The 14,106-nt window shown below is 66.2% G+C and overlaps 2 protein-coding genes across 2 annotated transcripts; both read right to left on the bottom strand.

The window, feature by feature from the left end:
- Positions 1–334: 334 nt before the first annotated feature.
- SF3B4 (splicing factor 3b subunit 4) lies at positions 335–5,792 on the bottom strand. Its single transcript, XM_065857457.2, has 6 exons — positions 5,689–5,792; positions 5,063–5,191; positions 4,207–4,749; positions 2,883–3,077; positions 1,310–1,480; positions 335–839 (listed from the first exon to the last, which is right to left on the bottom strand). The coding sequence occupies exons 1-6, from the start codon at positions 5,720–5,722 to the stop codon at positions 655–657; spliced, it is 1,257 nt and encodes a 418-aa protein (XP_065713529.1). The 5' UTR covers positions 5,723–5,792; the 3' UTR covers positions 335–654.
- A 537-nt stretch (positions 5,793–6,329) lies between these two features.
- Positions 6,330–13,044, bottom strand: MTMR11 (myotubularin related protein 11). Its single transcript, XM_065857474.2, is given in 16 exon segments — positions 6,330–6,604; positions 7,799–8,032; positions 8,351–8,551; positions 8,963–9,127; positions 9,642–9,814; positions 10,227–10,297; positions 10,524–10,587; positions 10,669–10,790; positions 10,861–10,949; positions 11,015–11,102; positions 11,252–11,550; positions 11,636–11,778; positions 11,847–11,919; positions 12,667–12,806; positions 12,884–12,975; positions 12,977–13,044. Coding segments are annotated over 16 exon segments (2,154 nt in total). The 3' UTR covers positions 6,330–6,472.
- Between the last annotated feature and the right edge of the window lie 1,062 nt (positions 13,045–14,106).

Genomic DNA, 14,106 nt, shown 5'->3' with positions numbered 1-14,106 from the left:
GCGTCTCACCAAAACCAGACCCAGATGGGGGGCACTGACCCCAACGCAGCGTCTCACCAAAACCAGACCCAGAGCGGGGGCATTGACCCCAACGCAGCGTCTCACCAAACCAGACCCAGAGCGGGGGCACTGACCCCAACGCAGCGTCTCACCAAAACCAGACCCAGAGCGGGGGCACCGACCCCAACACAGCGTCTCACCAAACCAGACCCAGAGCGGGGGCACTGACCCCAACGCAGCGTCTCACCAAAACCAGACCTGGGATCAGTGGCAGCAAAGAGCCTTCAGGTGCCAACGAGCGTCATAAGCTGCAGGCGCAGGGAGGGGGTCAGCGTCCGGCTTCAGGGGGACAGCCCCCCCAGCTTAAAATGTTTTATTTGTAAAAGGGAGCGCCCTGCGTTACAGAGGAATAAAAACCACGGGTAACGGTACCTTGGGAAACCTTCACGGCTGAGACTGAATGGGGGAGGAGGGGGAGGGTCATGAGAAGGAATGTTATAAAAAGAGAGGGGGGGGAAGGTGGGGAGGGGGAAGCGCAGGGTTGGGGGTGACAGGGATGGACCCGCCGGCCCCCGGGGGGTGCAGGGACGATGGTCTGAGGGGACAGGAAAGTCCGGGGACGGTGACAGGGAGGGGGCTCCTCCGGCCCCACGTTTAGGGGAGGGGGCCCCTCAAGGGGCCGCGGGGCGGCACCCCCGGGGGTCTCTGCGCAGGCCGGGGGGGCAGCGGGACGCGCTGGTAGCCGTAGGGCGGGGGCCGGGGGGGCCCGTTGTAGCCGTGCGGGGGCATCAGCGGAGGGGGGCCACGCATCCCGTGGTGTGGCATGGGGCCCGGGTGACCTGGGGACAGAGCCACACGTTAACGGCCCCGCGGGGCCACACAAACAGCCCCTCCCGCCCCAAAACCCGCCCGCCCTGCCAGCTCTGCCTGGAGGTGCCCCTGACCCACGGGACATGGACGTCCCTGATCTGGTGGATGTCCCTGATCTGGTGGGGACGTCCCTGATCTGGTGGGGACGTCCCTGCCCATGACTGGATGCTGTTTGAAGGTCCCTCCCAACCCAAACCCTTCCACGATCCCAGAATCACCATTTTGGTTGGAAAAGCCCCTCAAGATCATCAGTTCCAACCGTTCCCCCACCCCCATCACCACCCCATGTCCTGAGAACTTCATCTCCGTCTCTAAACCCCTCCAGGGATGATGACTCCACCACTTCAGCCTCTTCCAACACCCAACAACCCTTTTCCAGGAATAAATCGTTCCCCAAACCCAACCCACCCCCCCGGGTCCCTCAGCAGCACCCACTCACCCATGGGTGACCCGAAATGGGGTCCTCGGGGCGGCATCCCCATGGGCGGGGGTCCGGGGTGCGGCATTCCGGGTGGGGGGCGCGGGGGCGGCTGCCCCGCGGAGCCGGGTGGTCCTGGGTGGTGCTGGCCCATCCCGGGCGGGCCGTGGTGCACCTGCATGGGCGGCATTCCTGCGGGAAAGCGGCTCGTTAACCGCGGCTCGTTAACCGCGGCTCGTTAACCGCGGCGCGGCACCCGCGGTCAGAGGGGCCTCACACCCAGGGGTCGGTACGGGAGAGGGGCTGCAAAGGGGCTTGTGTTCCCAAAAAGGGGTTGAAAAGGGAGGAAACGCAGCGCTCGCCACCGAGAGGGAATGGGAAATGCTGCGGGGATGGAAGCGTGCGGGGACAACGATGGGACAGCAAACGGGCGCAGACTGGGGACAGAGATCCCCACCCTGGGACAGAAATCATCAACCTGGGACACAAATCCCCATCCTGGGACACAAATCCCCACCCTGTGAGACTCTGGCCAAGCTCCTGAGCCCCATGACTCCCCATGTCCCTCCAAATCGACTTTTTTGCCAATATTCTCTTATTTACCCCCCTTCTAAAAACCCAAGGCAGGTTCTCCCAGCACGGGAACCCAGAGGGCGCGGAGCTTCCCCTTCCCGTGCGTAATCAGCTGCTTTAAAGCTCCAACAATCCAGCCGGTAATCGGGGACAAGCAGCTGCCATCTGGTCACCGTGGATCACACAAAGCTGCCTAATCACCAGGGCCAGGGCACTTTAGAACAGGCGGGATTAAACAAAAACGAAATTAAATTGGTAATTTAGCTCCACTTTGGCGTTGGAAAGCAGAGCCTGGGTGCGGAGGCCGCTCGTTCCGCTACCACGGGGCTGAAAATGGAAGGAAATGAGAGAAACGCCTTGTTCTCGTGTCTGGAATCAGCTCCTGCGCCCAGAAGCTCCGCACTGAACATCTTAGAACATCAGGAAAGGCAGACAGCGGCGCTTCGTTCACGGAAATGTTTCACATATCGATCCTTATCAAACTTATTTAGAAGCTGCTCAGAGAACTCCCTTAGAACGAGTTTCTTTGGGCTGCAAGCTGTGAGGTTTTGAGCTTTTCTGCCTCCTCAAGCCAAAATGAGCCCTGGAGTTTGTTTGAGCAAGAAGATGAAGGAGATTGTGATGGTGGACGGGGCTGCGTCCCCAGAGGCCGCGGAGGAGCGGGAAGGGGGGTCTGAAGATGCAAAACCTGAACATTCTGTTACTGCCCACGGGTGCAGAGCAGCGACCAAAGGGCAGGACCCGATGGGCATGGCCTGTGCAGGACAAACAAGGCCCCGCGGAGACGAGAACCGGCCCGTCTGACGAAGAGCAAGGGATTTAGTGAAGAGCGGGGGACCCCACACCCAAACTGTCCCAATTTGCCTGAATGCACGCAGGAGGGTGGGAATTTTAGACTGCGAGGGAATAACTGCTCGGGGTTTTCTTTGCTCGGGGGTCCCTCTTCAACTCGAAACAGCCTGGGAATGAGGGAAGGATTTAAAAGCGCGGGAGAGGCGGGGAGAGCGACGCGCGTCCTCACCTGGGTGGTGCATGCCGCCCGGGGGGAAGGGGTGCGGGTGCGGGGGGTGGCCCCCGGCGGGCGCTGCTCCCGTGGGGGGGCCGGGGGCGCCGGCCCCGGGCGGCATGGGCGGGGGGGGCATGGCGGGCGGCAGCCCGGGGGGCAGCGCCCCGGGGGGCGGCACCGGCGGCGGGAACGAGCCGGGCGGGGGGAGACCTGCGGGAGACCAGAGAACGGTGAGGGGGGAACGGACCAAGGCAAACACCACACAAAGGGGAGGAGAGAAGGGGAGGGAAGGGAAAGGAGAGAGGATAAAGAAAGGAAAAGGGGAAAGAAGCGGGGAAAGGAGGGGAAATGGGGAAATAGGGGGGGAAAGGAGGGGAAAAGGGGAAATAGGGGGGGAAAGGAGGGGAAAAGGGGAAATAGAGGGGGAAAGGAGGGGAAAAGGGGAAATAGAGGGGGAAAGGAGGGGAAAAGGGGAAATAGAGGGGGAAAGGAGGGGAAAAGGGGAAATAGGGGGGGAAAGGAGGGGAAAAGGGGAAATAGGGGGGGAAAGGAGGGGAAAAGGGGAAATAGAGGGGGAAAGGAGGGGAAAAGGGGAAATAGAGGGGGAAAGGAGGGGAAAAGGGGAAATAGAGGGGGAAAGGAGGGGAAAAGGGGAAATAGAGGGGGAAAGGAGGGGAAAAGGGGAAATAGAGGGGGAAAGGAGGGGAAAAGGGGAAATAGAGGGGGAAAGGAGGGGAAAAGGGGAAATAGGGGGGGAAGGAGGTGAAAAGGGGAAATAGGGGAGGAAAGGAGGGGAAAAAGGGAAATAGAGGGGGAAAGGAGGGGAAAAGGGGAAATAGGGGGGGAAAGGAGGTGAAAAGGGGAAATAGGGGAGGAAAGGAGGGGAAAAGGGGAAATAGAGGGGGAAAGGATGGGAAAAAGGGAAAGAGGGGGGGAAAGGAGGGGAAAAGGGGAAATGGGGGGAAAAGGAGGGGGAAAATGAAAAATGAAAAAGAAAGAAGAAAACAAATACTAATTAATTCATATTATAATGAGCTTATGATAAGCAAAGTTAATCTAAAGGACACTCTGATAGTCTCAAGATATATATATATATATTTATATATTACAAAACCCCAATTAATCGTGCACGTTCCAGGATGTTCAAGCGGCAAGGACAGCTCTTCAAATCACTCTTATTTTTGTTTAAGGAGAGGACTGAGCCCAGACTGTTTACACAGTCAGCAATTACTGACGTGATTTACACATCCTTAGGTTGCTAATTGCTGCTGGGGTTCATTATTTTAACGGGTAACCACCCCAGCGCGCAAGTGCAGCCGCCACGGGGACATTTACCCACCTGGAGGGGTGACACCGGGCCCCAGCGTGGTGACAACGGGCGTGGGGACCGAGGGGGGCGGGGGAGCGTCGGCGAAGAGCTGGTGCGGCCGGTCGGCCTGCGAGAGCGGGTTCTGCGCCGCCAGGAGCCGCTCGGCCGCCGAGCCGTGCCGCTCGCCCTTGGAATCCTTCTTGAAGGCGTAGGAGACGGTGATGGGGCGGTTGCAGAGGTACTGTCCGTTCATCGCCTCGATGGCGGCGTCCGAGGCGTCGAAACTGGCGAAGTTAATGAAGGCGTAGCCCTTGGAGTTGCCCGTGTCGGGGTCTCGCATGATTTTGGGCGTCTGGAGGATGACGCCGAAGGCGCTGAAGGTGTCGTACAGCAGCTTCTCGTCGATCTCGGGGTCCAGGTTGCCGATGAAGATGTTGGCGCCCACGTCCAGGTTTTTGTTGTGGGCCGAGGCTTTGTTCACGCGGATGGGCTTCCCGTACAGCTTGATCATGTTCATGATCTTGATGGCGTAATCCGCGTCCTCCTCGCTGAGGAACTCCACAAACCCGTAACCTAAAATAAACCCCCCCGAAAAAGGAGCTTTAGGAGCCACACGGCTCGTCCGACCCTGCTTGATTTAGTCAGAAAAATCAGTCAAACCACCATTTTGGCTGGAAAAGACGCTTGAGATCATCGAGTCCAACTGTAACCTAATTCCAGCACTAACCCCAAGAGCCTCATCTACACGAGGCCCCACTTAGGAAAGGAAGACGGTTTTCCTGGGGATCACCTCTCCCCCTGCTGTAACTTCTCTCTGCCTGCCCCCAGCTAAAATATTTCACTGGACATCCAGATTTTTAGAGGGAAAATAGCAGTGAAACCTCACCTTGGTGCTGGCCCGTGACCCGATCCTTGGGCATGTGGGTGTTGACCACGGGCCCCGCCTGCAGGAACAGCTCCCAGAGCAGCGGCTCGCTGACCTTCTCGTCCAGCCCCCCCACGTACACGGTGGCATCTGCAGAGCAATTTAAGACAATTTTAAAACAAATCAGCTACAGCTGTGAGGCCGGGAAACTGGAAACCTCAGCTGTGCGAGGGCTTGAGGGCTCGGTGCTGAAATCGAGTCACAGAATCAGAATGTGAGGGGTGAAGGGACCCCAAAGCTCATCCAGTGCAACCCCCCCGGAGCAGGAACACCCAGCTGAGGTTCCACAGGAAGGGGTCCAGGGGGTTTGAATGTCTGCAGAGAAGGAGACTCCACAACCTCCCCGGGCAGCTTGGGCCAGGCTCTGCCACCCTCACCCCCAACAAGTTGCTTCTCCTCTTCCAGCGGAACCTCCTGTGTCCCAGTTCGCACCCATTGCCCCTTGTCCTGTCACTGGGCCACCACCCCCCCAGCTCAGCCCACCCTCGTGTCCGCAGAGACCCCGGCCCCCCAGCACCCCTCACGTCCCCGGACGCCCCATCCCCCCCGCAGCGCCCCCCGTGTCCCCACGTCCCCGTGTCCCTCACCCTGGTTCCTCTCGGATATCGGCCCCGCCGCCATCTTCTCCCACCGCCCGCTCCCGCGCGCGCGGCGCCGCCGTCACACAACGCCGCGCGTCGTGACGTCAAACGCAAACCCCACTCCCTCGCGTCGGCGCGACGCCGCCGGCCCCGGAAGCGGCGTCTCGGCTGAGCGCGGCGAAGGCGCGGCGGCCATCTTGGGTGTGGGCGGGCGGGCGTTGCCGCCCTTCTGTCGCGATATCCCCTGTCGCGACGGGCGGTGACGTCACCGCCAGGGCCAGGAGCGCTGCCCGGGCGCTGGGGGTCCTCAGTGCCGGGGAATCGCAGTGCCAGGCGATCCCGTGCCGGGAGATCCCAGTGCCAAGGGGATCCCAGTGCCGAAGGATTCCAGTGTCGGGAGGACCCAGTGCCAGGGGATCCGTGTTCAAAGGGGTCCCAGTGCCAGGAGATCCCAGTGCTGAGAGATCCCATTCCGGGAGGATCCCATTTCTGGGGGGATCCCATTTCTGGGGGATCTTATTTCTGGGGGATCCCATTTCCATGAGATCCCATTCCGGGGGGATCCCCGTGCCCCGGTCCCACCCCAGCCCCCATTTGGAGTCCCCCCGTCCCCTCTCAGCCACACACGGTCACACCAAACTGCGCTTTAATGGGCTCTTCCCGGGGGGCACACGGGGACCCCCCGACCGCCCCGGCCCCCCGGTGGGTCCCATCCTGTCCCGTCCTCCTCGGGGCGGCACCGGGGGTCCCCGGAGCCTGCGCGGCCGGAGGGAGCGCGGGGGCCCCGGTGTCACCGGGAGGGCGGGGGGGGGGTGTCGGTGGCCTCGGCGGGGGCGCCCGCGGCCCCCCAGGCGCGCAGCCGGTCCTGCAGCAGCCTCAGCTCCTCGGCCAGCGCCGCGGGGGACGGGGCCAAGCGCCCGCGCTGCGGGACAGACGGACACGGGCTGGACGGGCGGACACGGTGGGGAATGGACGGACGGGGGGTTGGACAGACAGACGGGGGTGGGCGGATGGGGATGAATGGACAGGTTGGGACGGATAGATGGACGCAGGGTGAGATGGACAGACGTGGGTTGGGATGGACATGGGGTGGGACAGACGGACAAGGGATGGGATGGATGGACAACAGGTCAGGATGGACAGACATGGGTTGGGACGGATGGACATGGGGACAGACAGATGGACACAGCTCAGATGAACAGACACAGATAGGGATAGACACGGGGACAGACGGATGTATGCAGGGTGGGACAGATGGACACGGGGTGGGAGGGACAGACACGGGGATGGACGGACATGATGGGGATGGACAGACAAGGGGTGGGATGGACGGACGCAGGTCAGGATGGACATGGGGACAGACGGACATGGGGATGGGTGGACATGAGTTGGGATGGACAGACACAGGGACGGACAGACAAGGGGTGGGATGGACGGATGCAGGTTGGGATGGACAGACACGGGGATGGACGGACATGGGGATGGACGGACACGGGGTGGGATGGACAGACATGGGGATGGATGGACATGTTGGGGATGGACGGGCATGGGGTGGGATGGACGGACACAGGTCAGGATGGACATGGGGACAGATGGACATGGGGATGGATGGACAGACACAGGGACGGACAGACAAGGGGTGGGATGCACGGATGCAGGTTGGGATGGACCAACATGGGGATGGATGGACATGTTGGGGATGGACGGACATGGGGTGGGATGGACAGACACGGGTTGGGATGGACAGACATGGGGATGGACGGACATGTTGGGGATGGACGGACATGCGGTGGGATGGACGGACACGGGTTGGGATGGACAGACACGGGGATGGACGGACATGTTGGGGATGGACAGACATGGGGTGGGATGGACAGACACGGGTTGGGATGGACAGACACGGGGACGGATGGACATGGGGTGGGATGGACAGACACGGGGATGGACGGACATGGGGGGGATGGACAGACATGGGGATGGACGGACATGGGGTGGGATGGACGGACATGGGGTGGGATGGACGGACACGGGGTGGGATGGACAGACACGGGGACGGACGGACACGGGGTGGGATGGACAGACACGGGGACGGACGGACGGACGCGTGCTCGCCCACCTGCGCCTCGGGCAGCCCCCGCAGGTAGCAGCGGCGCCAGAGCCTCACGGCCGGTCCCGCGGCGCAGGGCACGAGCAGCCCCGGGGGGGCCCCGGCAGCGCCCCCCGCCCGCAGCCCCCCCGCGGCCACACGGGCCCCCCGCGGGGGGGGGCGGCCGCTCCGCCAGGGCAGGGGCTGCGGGCACAGGGACCCCCTGCTCAGCACCAGCACCGGCCCGGCCCACGCGGCCCCGCGCTGCAGCGGAACGGGAGCGGGAACCGGGGGGGAGTGGGGGAAATAGAAATTGGGGGGAAAAATATGAATTAGGGGAAAAAGTCGGGGGGGAGCCAGAGGGTAAACCCCCCAGGTGGGGCTGGGGCAGGTCTGGGGGCACAGGGCACCACGAAGGGACTGACCCCCAAAAATCGCAGGGGACGATGCGGGGGGGACTCAACCCGGATGCCTGGGTCCCTCCTGACCCCCCCCACAAATCGCAGGGGACAACACGGGGGGGATGCAACCCGGACGCCTGGGTCCCTCCGCAGGTGTCCCCCAAAGCAGCCCCCGACTCACCGTGTCCGGGCAGGGGGGGTCGGCGGTGTCGGGGGGTCCCGGGGCGGGGGCGCCCCCCCCCGCTGGGTTCCGGAACCGCGCCCGTTGCTGCCGGCTGTAGCGCAGCCCCCAGGCCCAGACCGGGGGGAGCCCCCCGGCAGCGCTGCCCCCCCGGGGCCGCCGGCCGCCCCCCGGCGTGTGGGTCTGGCTGGGGGGGCGCTGCTGTGGGAAACGGGGGTTTCAGTGGGGGGGGAAGCCCCACTGGGGATGGGGAAACTGAGGCACAGGACTTGTGCTCTGGGGAGGGGGAACAGGAGCTTTTAGATGGGGGGGTCAATGCCCAATTGGTGATGGGGATGGGGAAACCGAGGCACGGGGCTGGGATCAATCACCGATTGGGGTGCGGGTGGGGAAACTGAGGCACAGGGCTGGGATCAATCACCAATTGGGGTGTGGATGGGGAAAGTGAGGCCCGGGGCTGGGATCAATCACCGATTGGGGTGTGATGGGGAAAGTGAGGCCCAGGGCTGGGATCAATCACCGATTGGGGTGCGGGTGGGGAAACTGAGGTCCGGCGCAGCCAAGCCCCAGCCGGACGTTTCTGGGGGCCCCGCCGCGTCCCCCCCGTCTCACCGCGCGGCCGCGCTGGCGCTGGCAGCTGAAGAGGAAGGTGCTGGAGTAGGGCGCGAAGCTGCTGTCGTGCAGCGCCAGCAGGAACGCCTCGGTGAAGCCGAAGGCCGCCGGGAACTGCCGCACCAGCTGCCACACGCAGTCCAGGAACAGCAGGAACACGGGGGCCTGGGGACACGGCCGGGGGGGGTCACAGCGGGGTGGGGGACATGGTGGGATGGGGGGACAGGGCGGGATGGGGGACACAGTGGGATGGGGGGACAGGGTGGGATGGGGAACACAGTGGGATGGGGGGACACGGCAGGATGGGGGGACGCAGAGGGATGTGGGACACGGTGGGATGGGGGGCCATGGCGGGATGGGGGGATGCGGAGGGACTGGGGGGACACGGAGGGATGTTGGGATGTGGAGGGATGGGGGGACACAGCAGAATGGGGGACACCGCGGGATGGGGGACACGGTGGGACGGGGGGACACGGAGGGACTGGGGGGACACGGTGGGACGGGGGGACATGGGAGGACTGGAGGATGCACGGGAATGGGGAGAAGCCCCGGGATGGGGGGAAGCCCTGGGATGGGGGACGCGGAGGGGCCGGGGGAAGCCCCGGGCGGGGGTCGCGGGACGGGGCGGGGCTGGGCTGTGCGGGGCTGACGGGGCTGCCGGGGCTGCCCGGGCCGTCACCTCGTCGCGGGGCCCGCGGCGCAGGAGCCCCATGCGGCGTGGGAAGGGGTGCCCGGCCGCCACCCACTCGCGCTGCACCAGGCTCTGGAAGCCGCGCAGCGTGCGGCACCGCGGGTCCCCCAGCAGCGGCACCAGCGACGCCAGCAGGCAGTTCAGGTCCCGGTCCGACGGCTCTGGGGGGACACGGTGGGGGTCCCCAGTGTGGGTCACCCCAAATCCTGGGGCTTCCCCTTCATGCCGGTGCATCCCCCAATCCCTCTGTGTCCCCCCATCCCAGTGTGTCCCCCCCCAATCCCAGTGCGTCCACCCCATCCCGTTTCATCCCCCCATCCCGTTTCATCCCCAAATCCCAACGTGTCTCCCCATCCCATTGTGTCCCCCCCAACCCATTTCATCCTCCTATTCCCCTGTGTCCCCCCCATCCCTCTGTGTCCCTCCCATCCCAATGTCTTCCCCCATCCCATTTCACCCCCCCATTCCCCCGTGTCCCCGTCCCTGTGTCCCCACTGCGGTGTCCCTCACCCCTGTGTCCCCCCATCCCAATGTCTCCCCCACCCCTGTGTCCCCATGTCCCCAGCGCTGTACCCTGCAGCAGCACAGAGCACCGTGCCCCCGCCAGCAGCGTCGCCACCTCCACGGCTCTTCTCAAGCACGTGCTGGGGGGCGCAAAAAAATGGGGGAGTCAGGGCACCCCAAAACACCCCCCCCACCACGCAGGGGGCTGCAGCCCACCCTGGGTGCTCATGGTGGGGGGTGACCACCCACCCATTTCAATCCCACGTCGCCCAACAGGGGGAACCGCCCCCCATAATAAAGGTGGCTTTAGGGTATAATAAAGGTGGGGTTAGGGTGAGGTTTCACCCCCCAAAGCCCCCCGCTCACCGCACGTGCTCCAGCCAGCGCGTCCCCTCCAGCGCCGACAGCCACTTGTCCTCGGCCACCGCGCCTGGCACAGGGCGGGGGGTCAGCGGGACAACGGGGATCCCGGGGGGACGCAGAGGGGGTCCCCGCCTGTCCCCCCGCTCACCGGGCAGGCACAGCGCCCGCAGCTTCAGGTGCGCCAGCTGGATGTCGGCGAGCGAGGGCAGCTCGGCGGCATCGGCCACCACGCAGGGCCCGCGGCCCCCCAGCAGCAGAGCCTCCAGGCACCTGGGGGACACGGGGCGCGGCGGTGGGACGGGGAGGGCACGGCCCCCGCGCCCCCCGGCCCCAGCCTCACCTCACGTCCTCGGCGCCCGGCTCCGACGCGGGGTGGAACGCGGCGCCCCGCAGCAGGTGCCCCCCGCCCGGGCGGTGCCAGCACAGGCGCTGCGGGAGAAACGGGGTGAGGCCCCCCCAGCGTCGCCCGGCACCCCGCGCCCCCCGGCACTCACGGGCACCCGGCGCTCCCGGAAGTGGGCGAAGGTCCGTTTGAGGTCGTGGTCCAGGAGCCCGCTGGGCACCCACAGGTAGCGCGGGAGGCTGCGGGGGGGCAGTGGGTGGGTGCACCCCCAAAACCCAGGGGGGTGTTTCTAGAAGGTGTTTTCCCCCAAACAGGAGGGTTTCCCCGCCTCCCTGGCCTTTTGGGGTGCTGGGGCCATGCACCCCGGCGTGTGGGGCGGGGGCCGTACCTGGGGGCCATGTCGAAGCGCTCATTGACGGCGCTGACCCTCCAGCCCTCGGCGCCCAGCCGCCTCAGCTCCTTCTCCCAGTCGCACAGGTTCTCGAAGAGCGGCGTGGCGCCCGAGCCTTCGTCCTCCTCATCCCCATCCTCCTCGTCCCCATCCTCCTCATCCCCATCCTCCTCATCCCCATCCTGCTCCTCATCCTCGGGCCGCATCCCGGGGGCGCCGGACCAGCCGCCGTGTCCCTCGCCGGTGTCCCCGAGCCACGCGGCCGCCTCCCGCGCTTGGGCGATGGCGTTGGCCACCTGCACAGCGGAGGCGCCAGGGGGGACGTGCCCCCCAGAAGCCCCCACAGGAGGGTCCAGCCCCCCGTCCCCCCACACCCCTCACCCGAAAGGCCTGCGGAGCCAGCCCGTCCGCGTGGAAGTGGAAGCGGAGCAGGCGGAAATCCCGGCAGAAAACGGCCAGCTCCTCGGGGATGAACTTGAGCGTGGAGGCGGCCGTGAGCACCTTGGGCTTGGCCCAGCTGCTGGCTGGGAGCGGGGACGCGGTCAGCGCGGGGACCCGCCCGGCTCGCCCCCCGGGGCTGGGGTCACGTCACCTGCCACCAGCGTGCGGATGCAGGGCAGCGCCACGTCGTCCTCGCTGCGCAGGGACACGCGGGAGCCGGGGGCCTGCGGGGGACATCGAACCGCCCCGGTGCATCCCCCCACGGGAAGGGCAGCGGGGCCCGATCCGGGATCCCGCTGGGCCCCACGCGGCCCCTTGTGCCCCAGGGAGTCCTGCCCAGAGTTCTGGGGTGAAAGGGGCGCTTCTGGGGCTGATGAGTGAGGGGGGCCGGGATGGGGCTGGGGCGGATTAAGATGGGGATGGGGTGGGATTCGGATGGGGTGAAGGTGCAACAAGGATGGGGCTCAGGATGGGGATGGGATGGAGCTGGGATTAGGATGGGGCTGGGACGGGATTAGGATGGGGCTGGGATGGAGTTAGGATGGGTCTAGGATGGGATTAGGATGGGATGGGGTGCAGGTGGAACCGGGATGGGGTTGGGATGGGGCCAGGATGGAGCTGGAACGCTACTGGGATGGGATCATGGTGGAACTGGGACGCCACTGGGATGGGGCACAGGTGCTGGGCTGGGGGTCGGGGTGAGGTGGGGGTGTCCCTGCGTGGGATCAGGATGCAGCTGGGGGGGGGGGCCGGGGTGGGGCCAGAGGTCCCTGTCCCGGGGGTCCCTGTCCCGGGGGTCCCTGTCCCGGGTGACCCTGTCCCGGGGGTCCCTGTCCCGGGGGTCCCTGTCCCGGGTGACCCTGTCCCGGGGGTCCCTGTCCCGGGGGTCCCTGTCCCGGGGGTCCCTGTCCCGGGTGACCCTGTCCCGGGGGTCCCTGTCCCGGGGTCCCCGCGGCCGGTCCCGCTCCCACCTGCGCGGGCAGGAAGGCGACGCGGCGGTTGGTGCAGAGCAGCGTCCCGGGGACCGAACCGTCCCCGTCCCCGTCCCCGTCCCCGTCTCCGCCGTCCCCGCAGCGCCGGGCGCCCGCCGCCTCCTCCAGCACCAGCTCCCCTGCGGGACGGGCCGCTGGGTCCGGGAGCCCCGACCCCCGCGAAGCCCCGCTCCCCAGCATCCCGCACCTGCCGTACCTGGGAGGCCGGGGAAGGCCGGGCGGCCGCCCGGGGCCGCGCTCATGGCGGGGGAACTTTGGCCGGGCGGGCCCGGAGCGGAGCGGAGCGGAACGGGAGCCCCGAGCGCCACGGCCCGCCCCGGGATCCCGCCCCCGGCCCCGGGATCCCGCCCCCGGCATCCCCGCTCCGGACCCTCCCGGTCCCGGCGTCCCCGCCCCGGTTCCCGCCCCCCCCGTCCCGGTGTCCCAGCCCCGGTCCCGGGGCGCAGGGGCACAGGCAGGCAGGGCCCCCCCAAGAGCGGGGACACCGCGGGGTGACGGGCAGGGCTGCGCTGGAGGGTGGGGGCACAGGGACCCCAGAAGGGACGGGCGGGGCTGGGGGTGCACACAGCAACCCCAGACACCCCACAACAGACACGGGGTGTGGGACGGGGTTCACGCAGCCCCCGGCACCCCAAAAGTGACGCTCTGGCAGCCGCGGGGCGCACAGCCCGGACAGGGCATCCCCGCCCCCTTTGGGTGCCCCCATCCCCCTGGGTTCCCCCGTCCCTTTTGTCCCCTCCACCCCTTTGTCCCCGGCCCGGCCCCCCCGTCCCTCGGCCTCCCGGTTTGGGAGGAACCGGTTTGTCGCGGTGACTCACGGCCCAGGCACGACCTCCTCCTCCCAGCCCCAAACACCCCGCGTTCCGCCCCAAAACCCCCCGGGGTGACAAAGGGACACGGGGACCCCAAACCCCCCCGGCGGTGGGTGCCCGGTGGCCCTGGGGTCACCTGAACCCCCTGGGGACCCCAAAGCCCGGTTGCCAGGGAGCCCAGACAGCGCTGGGGGGATAAACCCAGCCTAGGCCAGGCTCAGGGGCAGCCCAGCAGCACCCACACCCCCTGGAGCTTCCAGCCCACGCGAGGTGCATCTCCTGCAGATCTGGGGGTGCTGGCGGCTGCAGCTCGTGCCCCCCCTTTCCTCCTGCAGGAAACCCCCCCTGCACGGCAGCCCTGGGTTTTTAGGTCGGGTTTTGGCTCCGGACGCGGTGAAACGAGCGGCATTTCCTGCGGGGCCGCTGGCCAAGGCGCGGGGTCAGCCCGGGACACCCGGAACGGGGAGAACCCAGAGCACCGGAGACCGAGGAGAAAACCCCAGTGCAGTGAGAGCCCCGGGACGGGGTCACGCCCGCCCCAACCCCAAAGCCAGCGTGGACGCAGCCAATTTTCCTCTTTTTAAACCCGTTTTGGCTTCAGTGTCCA

The sequence above is a fragment of the Patagioenas fasciata genome, chromosome 30 (assembly GCF_037038585.1).
Source record: "Patagioenas fasciata isolate bPatFas1 chromosome 30, bPatFas1.hap1, whole genome shotgun sequence".
NCBI classification, from domain to species: Eukaryota; Metazoa; Chordata; class Aves; order Columbiformes; family Columbidae; genus Patagioenas; species Patagioenas fasciata.
The sequence above is the reverse complement of the archived record's forward strand: the minus strand, read 5'-3'. Positions and strand labels throughout refer to the sequence as shown.